The sequence below is a fragment of the Arxiozyma heterogenica genome (assembly GCF_036370985.1).
Source record: "Arxiozyma heterogenica strain weizmannii chromosome Unknown scaffold_5, whole genome shotgun sequence".
In the NCBI taxonomy this organism is placed as follows: domain Eukaryota; kingdom Fungi; phylum Ascomycota; class Saccharomycetes; order Saccharomycetales; family Saccharomycetaceae; genus Arxiozyma; species Arxiozyma heterogenica.
The window spans coordinates 1,484,824-1,501,787 of record NW_027042658.1 but is presented as its reverse complement, the minus strand read 5'-3'; the positions used below and the strand labels follow the sequence as shown (position 1 = coordinate 1,501,787).

The 16,964-nt window shown below is 30.7% G+C and overlaps 7 protein-coding genes across 7 annotated transcripts; 2 read left to right on the top strand and 5 right to left on the bottom strand.

Moving 5' to 3' along the window:
• Positions 1-315: 315 nt before the first annotated feature.
• Positions 316-1,932, top strand: LAS1 (rRNA-processing protein LAS1; the record flags this gene model as incomplete). The annotated part of the gene is made up of 1 exon (XM_064860934.1): positions 316-1,932. The coding sequence occupies one exon, from the start codon at positions 316-318 to the stop codon at positions 1,930-1,932; it is 1,617 nt and encodes a 538-aa protein (XP_064717951.1).
• A 1,725-nt stretch (positions 1,933-3,657) lies between these two features.
• RPA34 (DNA-directed RNA polymerase I subunit RPA34) lies at positions 3,658-4,359 on the top strand (the record flags this gene model as incomplete). The annotated part of the gene is made up of 1 exon (XM_064860933.1): positions 3,658-4,359. The coding sequence occupies one exon, from the start codon at positions 3,658-3,660 to the stop codon at positions 4,357-4,359; it is 702 nt and encodes a 233-aa protein (XP_064717950.1).
• Positions 4,360-4,506: 147 nt separating this feature from the next.
• Positions 4,507-5,544, bottom strand: TFA2 (transcription factor TFIIE subunit TFA2; the record flags this gene model as incomplete). Its single annotated transcript, XM_064860932.1, has 1 exon — positions 4,507-5,544. One exon carries the CDS (start codon positions 5,542-5,544, stop codon positions 4,507-4,509), a length of 1,038 nt encoding a protein of 345 aa, XP_064717949.1.
• Positions 5,545-7,524: 1,980 nt separating this feature from the next.
• UTP30 (Utp30p) lies at positions 7,525-8,355 on the bottom strand (the record flags this gene model as incomplete). Its single annotated transcript, XM_064860931.1, has 1 exon — positions 7,525-8,355. One exon carries the CDS (start codon positions 8,353-8,355, stop codon positions 7,525-7,527), a length of 831 nt encoding a protein of 276 aa, XP_064717948.1.
• Positions 8,356-8,914: 559 nt separating this feature from the next.
• On the bottom strand, positions 8,915-10,105 carry TIF1 (translation initiation factor eIF4A; the record flags this gene model as incomplete). Its single annotated transcript, XM_064860930.1, has 1 exon — positions 8,915-10,105. The coding sequence occupies one exon, from the start codon at positions 10,103-10,105 to the stop codon at positions 8,915-8,917; it is 1,191 nt and encodes a 396-aa protein (XP_064717947.1).
• Positions 10,106-10,796: 691 nt separating this feature from the next.
• Positions 10,797-12,713, bottom strand: GLG1 (glycogenin glucosyltransferase GLG1; the record flags this gene model as incomplete). Its single annotated transcript, XM_064860929.1, has 1 exon — positions 10,797-12,713. One exon carries the CDS (start codon positions 12,711-12,713, stop codon positions 10,797-10,799), a length of 1,917 nt encoding a protein of 638 aa, XP_064717946.1.
• Positions 12,714-14,398: 1,685 nt separating this feature from the next.
• TRM2 (tRNA (uracil(54)-C(5))-methyltransferase) lies at positions 14,399-16,183 on the bottom strand (the record flags this gene model as incomplete). The annotated part of the gene is made up of 1 exon (XM_064860928.1): positions 14,399-16,183. One exon carries the CDS (start codon positions 16,181-16,183, stop codon positions 14,399-14,401), a length of 1,785 nt encoding a protein of 594 aa, XP_064717945.1.
• Positions 16,184-16,964: the final 781 nt, after the last annotated feature.

The window sequence follows — 16,964 nt, the reverse complement described above, 5'->3', positions numbered from 1 at the left end:
TTTATTCATATAAGATTTTGGTTATTTTCCTTTCTCGAGAACTTCAAAAGAAAAGAGCGAGAAAAGGTACCGAAACAAAAAAAAAAATAAATGAATCAATTATTAAAGAAAAGTTTCGTACAAAAAAAGCAAAACAGTTTTTTGATGACCCGCTCTTCAAATTCAGCATATACATATACATATGTACATGTATATTTATGAATGTATATATGGAACTAGTGAGTAAACCTTGATTTATCGAATAATAAAAAGTTTATCAACCAAAAAAAGAAAGACTTATACAAAAGAATCAATAAAGAATAGCAACAGTAAATAATGACACATGCTAGAATTGTGCCTTGGAAATACACCGAAGAATGGGAACAATTAAAAAATTGGTTTTATAGCAAATCCACTGAGGATCAAAGAAGAGCAATTTTGAAAGTTAACAGTTACCAATGTAAAGGATCACAATACTTACCACATGTAGTTGATTCGACTTGTCAACTAACCAATGCTGTATTAATGGACGAAGCTGAAGTTGTTGATAAATTGAACGTGCGACTAAATTATACTATGAGTTTGATTAGATTTGTTAATGGTATATTAGACCCAAATCAGAAGGCACAGTTTGCTATCCCATTGCATACAATAGCTAAAAACGTCGGCTTGAGTAGTTGGTTTGTAGAATTAAGACATTGGGGGACCCATGAAAGGGATTTACCCAGTTTGGATATGTTAAGAATAGCAGTAAAAGATGCATTAAATTGGTTATGGTTGCATTATTGGGACGATAGTGAATTATTAGAAGAGTCAGAGGAAGATAGCGACGAGGATGAAGAATATAGCGAAGAAGAATATAAGAATATCGATAGTATAAAAATCAAAGCAATAGTTAATTTAATAAAAGATTGGAACCATGAATATTTGATACTTTTCAAAGAAAATAAGAAAAACTGGATGTCGACTGGAGATGATATAGAGAGTATTAAAAAAGTTATTAGTAGTGAGAATTTTGTAATTGAACCTCAAGATAATACACATTCAAATAAAAATGACAAGAAATTAGAAAAGAAAAGAATAGAAATAGCAGAAAAGATTAACGAATATGTTAGTCTATGGCAAGTTCAATGGCAGCAGAGTAAGAATAAATCCAAATTTATTGAGATTGTATTGAACTGTTATAATCCATTATTAATTACTATGTTGATATCACAGTTAGATATAACATTCTCCGAAGAATATTTTAAATGGATATTAGCTAAGTATCAAAAATTAATCATGGATGAACAAGTCAAAATTCCAACTTTGTTTAAGAACTTTAAGACATTTGAAGATTTATTTAAATATACAATAAAGAAGAATTTAAAATTGTTAAGGACAAATGATATTATATCTACTTACGAGGAATGGTTATTATTATTTGACAAGGAAACAGTCACAGTCTTAAGCTATAGATTTATCCAATCAATTCAAGAAAAAATACGAAATTTTGGATCATTAAAAAATGATGATTGGAGGAATAAAAAGAACCAAAGGTATAGGAAAAAGCTTAATGAGAATAAAGAAAGACAAGAGAAATTCAAGATTAAATTGGATGATATATTAGCCACCAACAATAGAGATCCAAAAAACTTTGAAAGTTTGATAGAAGAAGAGACAAATAAATACCATGAATTAATAGTAAAACGAAATAAATCTCTTGTCGATACTAATAACAGATCAACCAGAGAGATACAAAATGAAAAAACAAATCCTTTTAAATCACCTACAGATACGCTAGATATCTTAAATGATCTTGCACTATTGAAAGAGCGTTTAAATCGAAATAAATTAGTAAATCAACAAACTATTACTATAACCAGTATCGGGCACAGTTCTAAACCTAATAAAATCGTGAAGAGATGGTCGAAAGTTCAAAACTGGACACCCAAACCCTTTGGACAACTATAGACATTATAGGCAGAGAAAGAGAGAGAAAAAAAAGAAGGAGAATTCACAGTTATAACTACAAACACACGCACATACATATTTACAGATAAATCTCTTTTTTTTTTTTTTTTTGCATAAATAAGTATGATCACAATCACCAATACTGCATTTACACAACAGGCAAAAGACAATGTATATAAAGATACCACCTAACAAATTTAAATCAAAGATAATACTAAGACATAATGAGACGACAAAACCATGATACACCAAGAATAACATATATACGTACACACTCACACAAATATATATATATACATATATACACTCAGACATCCTAGGAAGGTCTCGATATGAGCGGTCACCGGCAGTACTAAACGATGGGTTCGCAAGCGTACTGCTACCGTGGAAACTGCGAATGTAAGGAACCATTTTTCATCATCGTGTATATATATATATATGCATGCATATTGTAGGAAATAATAGTAAATGGAGAAAAATAAAAAAAGACACAAAGAAAAAAAAAGCATCAGAATCCTGATAATATAGTGTACACAAAGATACACTGGCAAGTAAAGTCTTCCTTACATAAGAGGAAAACAAGGTAGAATCCCATATCGTCATGGTCGAATCGGACTGGGAAAGAAGAAAAACCATTATCATCATTGCAAAAAAAATAAAAGACAGAAAACAAAAAAACAAAAATCACCAGTTAACATCATAATAGCACATAAAGTGTAGCATATACGACAATGCTTTGTTAAGGAGTTGACAGTATCTATTTTTCTTTCCTTGGAAATAACCACACAGTACACCCAACATGAATCACACACTAGTACCCTGACTGTCACTCTCCAAAAGACAACAACTTATTGCGTATCTAACTTCATATACTGTTCAAAAGCGATATCCATCCTTGATGTTTCTCTTTTTGTTTTATGCCGTCTTCCCGAGTATGACAGTGATCGTCCAGGAGAAGGGATGCGCAGAAAAGAACTTCTGGCAGACATTAGGATCCTTTTCTGTGTTTTTAGTCCTTTATATATAAAATTTTTTTTCTGTTTCTACTTCCTTCATTTTTTTCTTCCAAACCCGCATCCTTTCTCAAAACGCAAAAACAACCGAAAGAGGAAACAGGAAAAAAGAAAAAAAAAACTTTTTTTTTCTTTTGTCTTCGAAATTTTTCAGGATAATTTGTTTAGGGTTTTGACCTCGAGGTTCTTTTCGCCCGACTGACTAGCCTTCAGGAAAAGAAAAAAAAATTTTTTTTTTTCTGTTTTCTTTAACTTTTGGTTCCCCCAACATTACTATCATCGATTAACCATCGATCAACATCAATTACCACCATATCAACAGGTAACAACGACAACGGGTCGAGCGACCAGCAATATCCAAATACTGCTAGCTTGCTACTGATCATCAACATCTTCCTCTAACTTTTCTTTTATGCACAAATTTTCCGTAAGTAGAAAAAAAAAAAAGAAATTTAATGAGATGAAATGAAGATGTGTATAGGTTAACAAAAGTAGTTTCAATAGCGTAAACGCTTATCTGTAAGTAAGTTTCTGTATATGTTCACCCGTCCATTCATTCGTACATTCATACACCAAACTATATAGTCATAAGCTACTCAGCAGTTTAATTGATTCAATCTAATTAAGTAGACTTAACATCATTATCATCATCTTTTTTCTCCCCACTCCCATTTCCCTTCTTTTTTACTACTCGCTCAGAATAATTAAAGGTATGGCCAAACAAATACTATCGAATGAGTTTGTCTCTGATTCCGATTCAGAGGAAACATCCCATAACGAATTCCGTGTACCACATTATGAAGTCCCAAAGGACTATAAAAAATTGAAACATCTAAAAAGCGTTCCTTTATTAAATAACAGTGCCGATAAGGACCATGAGCTATGGTTATTTAAAGTACCTAAAAATTTAGATATTTCTAAGATCAAATCTTTGCCATTAGATGGGCATTCACAATTTCAAGTCCATGACAAGATATTCAAGGTTGAATTAAATAATTCAGAAGCACAGAATGATTCAAATATGACAATCTTAGCATCTGATAACAACGACAAAAATAAAGATATTCTAAAGGTTTTAAATAAGAAAAATAAAGTTCTCAATTTTAATAAGATTTTTACAATAAATTATACAACAAATATTCCTGACATTCAATATGACAAAATCAAAGTGCCAAGGGAAAATGTGCCTATAATTGAAGGTTTAAAAGTAAGACATTTTGCTACTGGCTATGACGAAGAGGAAGAGGAAGAAGGACAAAAAACAAAAGTTGTAAAACAAAAAGAAGAAACAAAGCCAAAGAAACGTAAACATGATGATGTTGATGATGTCAAATTGAAAGATGACAAGAAGAAATCAAAGAAAGACAAAAAGGGTAAAAAAGATAAAAAGAAGAAGAAAGACAAGAAACATTAAATAACTTGAAATAAAAAACAAAAAATCAAAAAAAAAAAGAATAAGATATCTTATAAAAACACTTCCATGTATACATATACATACCTACATACATACATATATGTATATCTACATATATATGTATATTTATAACACCTTTCTTCCTTCTCATACACGGTTAGAATAATCTTTTAAGATACCAGCCATATGCGTGTTAGTAATCTTCCCTCTTCTTTGCTTCTTCTTTTTGACTTCAACGTTAGCTGTTTGTCTTTTCACACTTGCTGGATCGACACTAGCTGGTTTCAAACCTAAATCTTGTAATTTTCTTGGTAATTCTGAGAATTGTGGTAATTGGACGTTTTCCCACATCTTAATAAATTCGTCATCAATACGATGCAAATCACCTCCATAATTATACCAAACGTATCTTGGTGTTCTATCCTTTTTGGTTCTTAACACTAAAATCTTTGATTCGTCTTCTAGCTGGTTGATTGTCTCATCACATTGTGGCCAACCATCTTTTAATTCTTTACATGATATCCCTTTAAATGTCACTTGTGATTTTAATAACTTCAATAATTCACTTGCAGAATGAACATCATATGTGGATATGTATTTAAATGAATTCTTCGTACTATCATACTGTATCTTTTCCAATTTCTTTAAAAGATCAATAACTTTATCGTTTGGACCCAATGACAAATAATCCATTAGCTCGTTCATAGGAACAGGCTTACCCTTCTTTTGAATATATTCTGTGGCCCATAACAACTTGGAAGAATCATGACTTTTCGATATACTAGTCTGTGAAGATTGTAATGCAACTGCAGCAAGAGAACCTGGACGTACCGCTTTGGATGGAGAATCGTCATCAAATATATCCTCTGCGTCAGATATTACTTCTATATCTGGGGTCTTCGTGCCTTCCTTTATTATCTGTATGTCATCATCGTCATTATCCAAATTATCTACATTTGATTTGATGATACCTTCCTTATCTTCTTTTTTAATATCAAATGAGACCTCTCTTTTAATCTTCTGTTTCTTTATAGGAGACCCACCATTGCTCAGAATACCTGAACGCCTTAAAGGACCAGAGTTAACTTTATTTTTGAATGCATTCAGATTTGTTAATAATGAATCATTAGTCTTGTTGGTTGTATTATGAACATTATCACTGCTTGATTTATTTACCCCACTCATTGCAGTATGTTATATATATTAATTATTATTTCAATAGTAAATAAAGAAAGAAAAAAAAAAGGTATCAAAATGAAAATGAATAGCCAAAATAATAAATTGCTAGATTGATTCAGCTTCTTAGCTTCTTTTTCCAACTATAACTACCACCTCAACAGAATGTCTACACTCTACCTGATTCCTTATAACTTTCTTCTATGATTTTGTAAACTCTCACATCATTATATATTAAACTTTCTAAATTTTATAATGCTTTCTTTCTTGACCAAATTATAATTTTTTTTCCCTTACCATGGCAAGACCAAAAAAAAATAAAAAAAATATGAGAATAAAATAAAAACATTGAATTTCAATACTCTATCTACCTATCTGCAATATATACATATATATATCTACTACAGATTCAAACCGAATAAAGCAAACAATAAAGTATACTATGTGTATATAGAAAATATCTCTTTCTGTCTTCCCCATTTTGTTTTTTAATCACAACAATCCTTTCATGAATTTCTTTATTAGTCCCTGTATCACTATCATTTCTGTAAACAGCTTGATGAACCTAATGGAATATTCTAAAAGTTTGGGGGTAAACATATACACCTCTAATCTATCATCATATTTTATACAGTTGGACATAATAAATATATCAGAGGATGATAATATCATTTCCAATCGAAATGGGTAATTTCATCTTATCATCAAAAAATAGTATTGATTAATTTATTGTTCCTTATCATATAATTGCTGACCATATAATCATCAAAGTTGTGTGAAAAATCAATAATGACCCCATTATTAGTATTGACATGCTCCTCTACTGATTTTTAACAGGGTACATGTCATAGTTTCATACTCATATGAACTTATCACAAATCCATATATCTTATTCTCCCTTCTCACCAATTTAAACTGATCTTATGAGAATGCACAAGACTATTTTATATCAGGTTTTGCATAGAAATAAAAATCATAACCTAATAAAAATTTTTTGTTTGGAAAAATAATTTGAAATAAAATGATATATGTTTCTATACAATCTGCATTGATTATGCAATATTCCAGAGCTTGACATTTCATTGACTTTTCTCTTAAGCAACTCACAACCAATCTTAATAGTAAAATTCTAATCTTCTGAGTATATTAAAATATGGTATGCATTGCCACTAACCGTAAAAATTGCAGCTTCAAAAAATTGTTCTGTAGAAAAGTACAGTATTCATGAATACCCAGCTGTAGAGATACTTTTTATTAAGCCTATTTTTTAAAGATTTCATACAGATCTTAATGTACCTTTTACTTCCCAATTTCTGGCCAACATCATCAGAATAGCATTCTTCTCAAATAAATATCCATAATAAGAAAGTCGCCTCCTGCAAAATTCGCTTTTTCATAGGAACAACTCTAATTTCCAAAAAAAAATTACATAATTTTACATAGTTAATCATCCTTACAGATGATTAATTATCTGTCGGTTAAAATTGCTATCCTCATTCTAATATTTACAAAGTAAGAACAATCACATAATCTCTGTTTCATTCAGATCTTGAATAGTTTATTATTATTCACTTTTTCTCAAAGGAGGAAATTTATTCTTTTCTCTTACTATAAAAATATGAAATTCCACTTTATCCTCATTTAATACTAGCCATTTTCCAATAATACCAGACTGAATAGCATGATTTGCAATAATAAAACATAATATATATTGTAAAATTAAGTATATTATTCAGTAAAAAATGACCAATTAATGCCAAATTTTCTAAAAAAAAAATGTAGAAATAATGTTTAAATAAATAATATATTTAAAGATTTTGCTACAAAATTAAATGATCAACAAAGATACAAAATCATTCAAAATTTCTTTTACTGCATCCCCGTGACAATAAAGATCCTTTTTTAGAAATTGATCAAAATAAATATATCATTTTTACCCTCAATTCACTGAACAATGGTATATGTCCGATTGTTTTGTCTAGACGTGAATCAGAGCTTAAAATTCTTTAATTCTTCCTCATAATTTGGCTTATAACTCTTATTACCATTTTCACCTTTGTACAGAGGTAAACTAATACTATTAGCAGTTTTTACAAAAATACTTGCAATATTACCTTTAATTATACCCCCTTGTGGTTTCTTGGTAGAATCAGTTAAAAATTGAACAATATCTATAACATTGTTCAATATTTCATCGATACTGTGCTTATTTATATCACCAATTCGAATGGTTAAACAGTTATCCTCATTAGGCAAATAATACGCATTCTTGGCAATACTTTTCAGTTGTGCTCTGATATATTTAATATCACATTCTTCATCCAGCTTCTCCCCTCTAACTTTGATATGCCTGGACATTTTAATAACAAACGGTATCTTCTTAGTAGTAGAAAAAAATGTACTCCCCAAAATCTTTGGTAAAAGATGATGCACTCTATAATCTGCTACCACCAAATCAAATTCTCTATATAACATATTTAGTTTGCTACCTCTATATCTACGTTTTAAATTTTTTACTGAAATAATTTCTTTAATTAAATCTTTAATTGAATCATCATTATCAATGGCTTCACGGTATCTACTAGAAGGATCTTTTGTAATCAAAAGAATTCTAAGATCCTTAGGATGGTTTAATTTACATTGTGTTAGTGGGATAATACGTGGGACATAATCTTTTGTAACTGCCATTTTTTTCCCTGTATTTATAATCATTTGGATTTCTGTGTCATTTTGTAATTTTTCATTTTTAGAACATTCTTGTATTAATGCTTGTAACGCTTTTCTTGAAAGATCCTTGACACTCAATTTTAAACTAGACATTTGTTTATATTATTGAAAATCACTCGACAGTCTAGAAAAAAACAACCTTCAATAATATGATCATATACAAGAATGATAAGTTTATGCCACACAGTGATCTACTTCTACGTAATTTTTGTTTAAATCATTCAACAATATTTTCATTTATTTTTTTTTCTAGCTCATCGCTGAACTTTTTTTTCCTTCCCTCTTTCTCCATTTTTTTTACTACATCTTTCACTTTTAAAAGTACTAAAATATTAATAGAATTTCGGTAGCAAGTTAATAGAAGAGTAATATCCAAACATGAATCGTACAAACAGACGTCAAATTCATAATCTCTCAAAGAAATTAAAAAACCATAAAAATATTAAAATGTCTTAAAATATTTATCTTTATTTGAAGTTTTTATTATTTGGATTCTAATATACGATAATATATATTACCTAAAAAAATTATAAAACAGTTAACAATTAAGAAAGAAAACAAAATAAAGTATCATATACATAAAAATACAGTCTCTCTTCCTCTCTTTATAAATAAACAAATTTATCTTTCTGATATTTAATGTTTAAGTGGCTTATTCGAATAAAGTACCAATGTCAGATGGTAATTCTTCAATTTGAGTAGAGTAGAATCTTTCTAATTCCCTCATAACACCAACATCTTCATTAACAACGAAGTTGATAGCAACACCCTTTCTACCGAAACGACCACCTCTACCAATTCTGTGAATGTAGTTTTCTTTGTTAGTTGGTAAATCGTAGTTGATAACTAAGGAAACTTGTTGGACATCGATACCTCTAGCTAATAAATCAGTAGAGATTAAGATTCTAGAAGAACCACTTCTGAATTCCTTCATAATGGTGTCTCTTTCTTGTTGTGGTAAGTCAGAGTAGATAGCAGAAACGGTAAAGTTGTCAGCAGTTAATCTAGCACTTAATTCTTCGACCTTTCTTCTGGTGTTACAGAAGATAACAGCTTGGGTGACAGCAATAGATTCGTATAAGTCAGTCAAACATTCGTATTTATATTGTTCTTCTTCAACGTTAACGTAGAATTGCTTAATACCTTCCAAGGTTAATTCATCTTTCTTAACCAAGATTCTAACTGGGTCTCTCATGAATTTAGTAGTAACTTCTAAGACATCTCTTGGCATAGTAGCAGATAATAAGACAACTTGAGTAGTTGGTGGTAATAAAGTGAAAATTTGGTAAATTTGTTCCTTGAAACCGGAAGACAACATTTCATCAGCTTCATCTAAGATGAACATCTTAATCTTGTCAGTTCTGAATTTACGTCTTTGAATATTGTCAAAAACTCTACCTGGGGTACCAACAACAATTTGAGCATCCTTTAAACCTTCAGCATCTTCAGCAAAAGAAGTACCACCAATACAAGCGTGAACTTTGATGTTCATATGGAATGATAAAGCCATAACAACCTTTTGAATTTGTAAAGCTAATTCTCTGGTTGGAGCCAACATCAAAGCTTGTGGAGACTTGACAGAAGCATCAATTCTTTGTAAGGCAGCGATGGAGAAAGTACCAGTCTTACCAGTACCAGATTGAGCTTGAGCTAAGACATCGTGACCTTCAATAATTGGCATGATGGCACGTTGTTGAATGGCAGATGGTTCTTCAAAACCGTAACCGTAGATACCTCTCAATAAGGCTGGATCTAGGTTCATATGATCGAAATCATAGACAACCTTATCGTAGTTGGTGTCAATTTGGTTTTCTTCAATTTCAGTAATACCCTCGGCAGACATCTTCCTAATCTTCTAAGCTCTAGAGTCTCTAAGGATTTTTTGTGGGACAAGTAGTAACAAAAAAGACAGGTACAAATTAATATAACATACAAAACCAAGAAGAAGATCTTAGATAAAGAAAGAGAAATACCGTTAAAGATGCTGTCAAGAAGGAAAAGGAGGAAAAGAGGGCTTCTGACAACAGATGTAACCACAAAACCAGGAAAGTCTATAGGTTAAAATGGTTAAGTTGAGTTAAAACAACAAGAGTGATTTCTGGAGTTGCAAGGACTGCTCAAAATTTTCTTGCAAATTATAAAAAAAAATTTAAAAACGCGACAGTGAAAAAATTTTTCAATGACAAGAAACAAAACAAAAGAATAAGAAAGGAATTTCGTCTTAAGTGACCTACACAATTTCCAATATGATCGAATTAGCAATATCTAAAGATCCCTCTCCATATTGGGAAATAATCACCCAAATTAGAAGGTATATGTTTCCCAAACCAATAAATAAAGCCTTAACTAAACTAGTAAATTAATATCTAATTATTTCTATTCATTATTTATCATATAAAATAAGTGGCAATGTGCTGTCCGGCAACAGCATCACCGTCATTCTCACGCAATATATATATATATATACATAGTCTTAGTTACATGATTATTTTTCCTTCAAGGACTTAATAGCATACCTCAATCTGGTGAGTTTTTTAATGGATGGCACCTGGACTAAAAACAACTCTTTTTTTGGACTCTTTAGATTGTTCTTTTTCATCGTCACTTACAGTACCAATATCAATATAATCCTGCAATCCAAAATCGATACTTGCTGTAAGTTCCTCCAATTTTTCGCGTACAGACTTTGCTATTTCTTTTTCATTATTCGCTTTTTGTGCTTCAAATGCAGATTCTTCTAAATCCTCCTCTTCCTCTTCATACTCATAATCATCGAAGTCCTCTTCGACATGGTCTGCTTCATTATTTAACACAACAGAATGCTCTACAGTTGACTTACCTTCTGTGCCGTCTATATCAGAAGTGATTTTCTGATCACTATCGAGCTTACAAGAATTTACCTCCTTTGTTTCGTAAGCAAAAACATCATCTGGAAACACTCTTTCGACCTTTTGTAGGTAATTTGTGTTTTCCCAATCAAATTTATAGTTTGGAACTGTCTTTATAATCTCTTCTTGATGTTCAGGGAGTCTCTCCTTTTGCAGAGAAGACTCCTCATCTTGGTGTTTTGTATCTTCCTTATTTATGTAATCAAAATTGTCTTTTATATCTACAATATTCCCTTGTTGGAAATCTATATTTTCATGATCCTCTTCAATCAAGGACAACTCTTTATTGTGCAGTTCTTTATTAATCGGTTTTTCGTCATGATATGGTTCAGAATCCAATGTTAACTTTTCGATGCCAATTTCTTGTTCTAATGGTGGTTCCTGAATATTTTCTTTTTCAATAAAAGTGGTAAGCCATTCTTTGAAATCCAATGGTAATTGTACAGGGGTTGGAGGCTTTTCTTCCAATTCACTTAGATGTTGTTCTTGTTCATATTTTTTTTCCTCCATTTTCTCGATAGCTTCAGGACGTACATATAGTTCCAAATTTTGATATTCATCATTGCATGTTTCTTCATCATAATTTTGAGAAACATCTGAATAATTAGATGATTCTTCTTCATTATCATATTTTTCTTCATGTTGTTGGTGCCATTCTCCATTATTATTTTCTTCTTGATGAAATTGGCTACTCTCTGGTTCAATTGATGTATATCTGTAAGTAATATCATTTGATTCAGCAAATTCATCGTAGATTACATGCCATAAATTAGAGAATTCATTTGAAACAAAATCCTTCATAGTCCAAGCTTTCCAAGGCTTTGCCTTTCCAATAAAATGAATCAATTTGATTTGGTACTTGAAGTATTCCATAGCAGGAGTACATTGATACCCATCATTCGGAGTGGTTACATTATATAGGAAAGGCAGTCTAAGCCAAAAATTATTTTGTGTCATGCCACAGTTAGGATTGAAGAATTGGTTCAAAATACCTTGATCAGCCCCGTCGATTGATGTTTCTTGCAAAATGAAGTCTTGTAAATTATCCGCTATCTCCTGATCTGGAACGATCGTCATCACACCACTATTGAACAGGTCGGGCCAGCCAATATCTGGAGCAGCACCAACTTGATGCCTAGTTTGGTCACTAGTCAATTCAAATATATCAAATAAAGTGTCGTTCAAAGGCAATGTGTCTGCATCCAAATACAAGATCTGAGCAAATTCTGTATGCTCCCATAATCTTGCCTTAATTAATGCAAAGGATAATTCCGGTCTTTGTAACAATTGTAAATTGTATCTATTATTCTCTTCAGCAGAATTTTGACTTCTCAATGGTTTAATTTGAATAATTTGAGTAAACAAATGCTGTAAAATACTTCTTGATAAATCAGTAAGAGCATCATTGTATATTTCTGGCGTCACAAAGAGAACTGTTTCTATTTTTGCAAGCGTGTTCTTTCCTGATAACAATTTATTTAGTTGTGTGATTAAAGTAAACACACCAGGTAAATAGTCTGGAGAATACAATAGTGTAGCAATGGCTATAGATCCCTGTTTCATAATAATTACTTAATTAAAGATACAACTGTAAGTGGCTCTGCAATTCTGGTGTCCTTTAGAACCCCGAGGTTTTCCACCTATCAAGCACAATATTTATAATGAATTACTAAGAAACTGCCTTTAATTGATTGAGAGCTCGCGTAGTAAAACAAGAAATGGTCATAAATACTTCAGGTAAACAGATTCTAGTCTTATATTAAAGTCAATTATAGGCTGCATAATCCTTAAAAATAACATGTTTTTTTTTTGATAATTTGTTTATAGTTTTTCCCCTATGAGTTGGTTGTCAAATAAAAACAAAATTTCCCGATTATTGTCTGTAGTAAATTGTTTGTTGACATTTCTAAAAACAAGAAAAAAACAATAAAATAAAACAGAGCAAAACAGTAAAACAATGTCAAAAAATATATATATTGTATTTCTTCGAGAAAGAGGGGGGAAAAACGTAAAAGTGCACAGAACAGAAAACAATATAATAAACAAAAGGAATATGATATTATAAACGGGGAAAAGAGTACAATATTTTATGAAATTGTATGCTATGAGTACATGAAGATATCCTTATTGATTGGAAACATTGAACTTGTATTTTTTAATATACATATATTTATGATTTCAAACGATATACAGTTTGACAGTGAACAACATGAATAATAACTTTGTTTCATTTCCATTACAAAAATAAAACAAAACAAATAAGTCATTCATTAGGAACCTTGAATGATTTTATTGAAAAAAAACATGAAAATAATATTATTTTTACTATTAATACAACATTTTTTGCAATGCTAGATATGCGTTAGTTAATATTAAGACTGCGAGATCAGGACAATATGGATAATTACTCTTATCACTTTTTCTTTTGTTTTTCTTTTGAGAAACACAACAAAACCAAGTTGAAAAAAATACAAAAAATGACAAAAACGGCCCCACCTCGGTGCTCCACCCCTTGCCCCACAGTGAATTTCTTTTTTTGGTAACTTTTTTAGGGACATCTTCATTGATATTTACTTACTTACTTACCTATTTATTTATTTATTTATTTTTTGTTTTGTAAATCTTAGCAAGTAAAATAATTATGCAGTCATATATATACAAATATTCTTTTATTCTTTAGCTGACTTATTTTAAAAATATACTTCTAACAACAGTAGGTGTCTTTACTTGTACGTGCTTTTCATTTATCCTACTTTGAGATTCTTTACAGTACAATACACGAATGGATTTATAAAAAATCAACTAAAATAAAAAAAATAAAATTAGAGCTCTCAGCTATATTGACAGAAACTGTTTTCTACTAATAAATCTAATATCTAATAACTATAATTCTTGGGACCTATAGAAATGTAGAACTATCTAAACAGCCGTATTCCTTATCAAATAACTTTAACAATTGTATTTTGTCTTTAGCTGTAAAGAATGGGTATATGAGTACTTTTTTTCCGCTTATCTCGGTTCTATGTGGTGTAGGGAGTTCTAGAAACAGTCCTTCAGGAAATATCATCTAAAAAGAAATTGAGACACGTTTTTTCTTACTATTTATCAATCTGATAATAATAAAGAATTATAGGTCCTGACAGATTTTTTTAGAAGATAACGTATACCTTACTCTTTTTCACCACAGTTTCCCACTTGATCTCACATTACACTAATATACAAAAAAAAAAAATAAATACTGGCCTTTACTATACTCTAGATAAAACGGCAACACTTTCAACATGATGTGTTTGCGGAAAAAAATCAAAGCCTCTCAAACTTTCGAACTTATAATCCTTCCCATTCTTCGTATCATTTAAAAAATATTCTAAATCTCTAGCTTGGGAATGAACATTACATGAAATATACACAATCCTTGCTGGATAATAATCTGATAGCTGTTTCAAAAACACTTCATCACAACCTTTCCTTGGCGGGTCCAAAATGACAGATGTTCTCTCATTTGGAGTATCTATGGATTCGAATAACTTTTCTGCTTTACCAACAATAAATTTACAATTTTTAATACCGTTGGATTTGGCATTCTTCTCTGCAAAAGAAACGGAATCAGCAGATATTTCTACACCAATTACTTTGCTCACACCTTTGGAACTACATATACTGAACAAACCTGAACCACAATATGCATCGACCAAATAATTAGGATCTTCTGGCTTGGAATTTGGAATTTGTAAATTTTCTCTTACGTATTTTGTAACAATAGGTAGAATTGAATTATTATTCTGAAAAAATTCACCAGCACTAAATTGAAATATATATCCATCAATATATTCAGTCACAATTTGTCTTGTATTTGTAACACAAGTTTTGGCTAATTTAACATTGTGTTCTGTATCGTTAATTTCAATATAACTAACCCTCCCCTCTGCATTGGTGGATCCCTCACCTAGCTGTTCCTCAGTTGGTTTACTTGGGTCTAAAATAATAGTATTCTCCCTCAATAAAATTGTTGCACCCTTCTTATACTTAGTAAATTCATGTTCAAAACGTCTTCTCTCATTAGTCAAACCAATATTCAGAATATCGGTTGCCAATTTGCATTCTTCAATGTCTAAGATTGGACCATTTCCACCAACCTCCAAAGTATCTTTTCTCCACTTAGGTCTACCTTTTTGTCCAAAACCTAATGGAGGCCTCACTTGTAATTGACTTACTTTCTTAGGCATATCAAAATGTGGTGTAATTTTGGTTCGGTAATGGTATTGCAAAGGGGAAGCTACTGTAGTGCCTACTTTTGGAACCATATTGTTAGCTATCAATCTTGGTGCAAAATATTTATATGCATTGGCTACAGTCACACGTTTTATAGACAATTGATCCTCATAGGTTAAAAATTCATACTGATCCCCACTAGATTTTCCAAAATATTTATCCCTGATTAGATCATCTCTTCTCATTGGTGACTTCGAAATAACATCCAAAAGATCGCTCTCAACATAGTGTGGGTGTGTCTTATACACTTTGATCTTAACTACGTCATCTGGTAGCCCAAACGGAATAATAGCAACTTGTTTCTTTTTATCTTCAAATGGATGCTCAATAAGGGCAAGACCATCACCACTTGAAGTTAATTTAAGAATTCTAACATCGGAAACTTCACGATGATACTTATTTTTGATTTCATCTGTTTTGTCATTTAGGATGGCTTTCATATCGTTTTCAACTTCCTCACGAGTTAATGCATTTGATCTCAATAGATCATCAATTTCAAATTGTAACACACCTAAAGGTGAAGTCGCATCTACTTTTTTAGCCTTATACTTTTTCAGCTTTTGTTTCTTCACTCTTTGTGCATTCAACCCCATTTGTGAAGGCAATGGCCTCTTGGTAGAAGGAGCAATTTCATGGACTTTCGCTTCTTCTGACATCTTGTAAAAATACCTATTAGAAATCAACAAGAATCTTCTTCCGAATAAACTAAGTAAAAGCGGTTTATTAATTGTTGTTTGTGGTATTACATAGGCCAAACGCATATCAATACTTTTGAATACCTCTCCATCACTTCAAAGAATTTTGGAAGCTTTTACTAGTTTTATTTCAAAATCTTCCCGTATTATTAAAATTTTTCAGACATATTTTCTTTTTTTCTTTTTCTTTTATTTTTATTTTCTAAGAATAAGTTGAGAATATTTAACCTATATTTTTTTTCCTATCTATAATAAACAGAAAATGGTATCGAGAGACAGTAAAGCTAATCGTTAGAGATAATGTGCTGATACACTTAATCATATATCGATATGTATGTGTTCCAAGTGAACTTATGAAAATAGTTTCAGGTAAAGTTTTATCAATCATCAATGGATCTATAAGAAAAAGATATGAATAATTGGAATCTTGATTAAGTAAATTTATAAGTATATTACGAACATAATAGTTTAATAGAACATATCACTAGATTTTTAGTAAAAGTGTTCGAGAGATCGTTTATATATTTTTCAGTATGATCGTAATAGCCTCTTTATAATCATTAATCTATAGTTTTAGTTTTTTTAAGGTAAATTTGATAACAAACATGAGACTAACAAATTACAGTCTTTCATTAATTTACTTCAATCAATTTTGAACATTATATAAGTTACTTTGATAAAAATTTATTTCTTCTTATAAAGAAATTCGTTCTGTTTTATAGAGGTATTTTATTATATCATGAGTTTTAAAAAAACCATTACTATTAATGCACCACAATATATTTTAGTAGTTATAATCTGTTTAGTTATTGGAACCAAATGTATTAATCCAAAAAATATTTCTTTT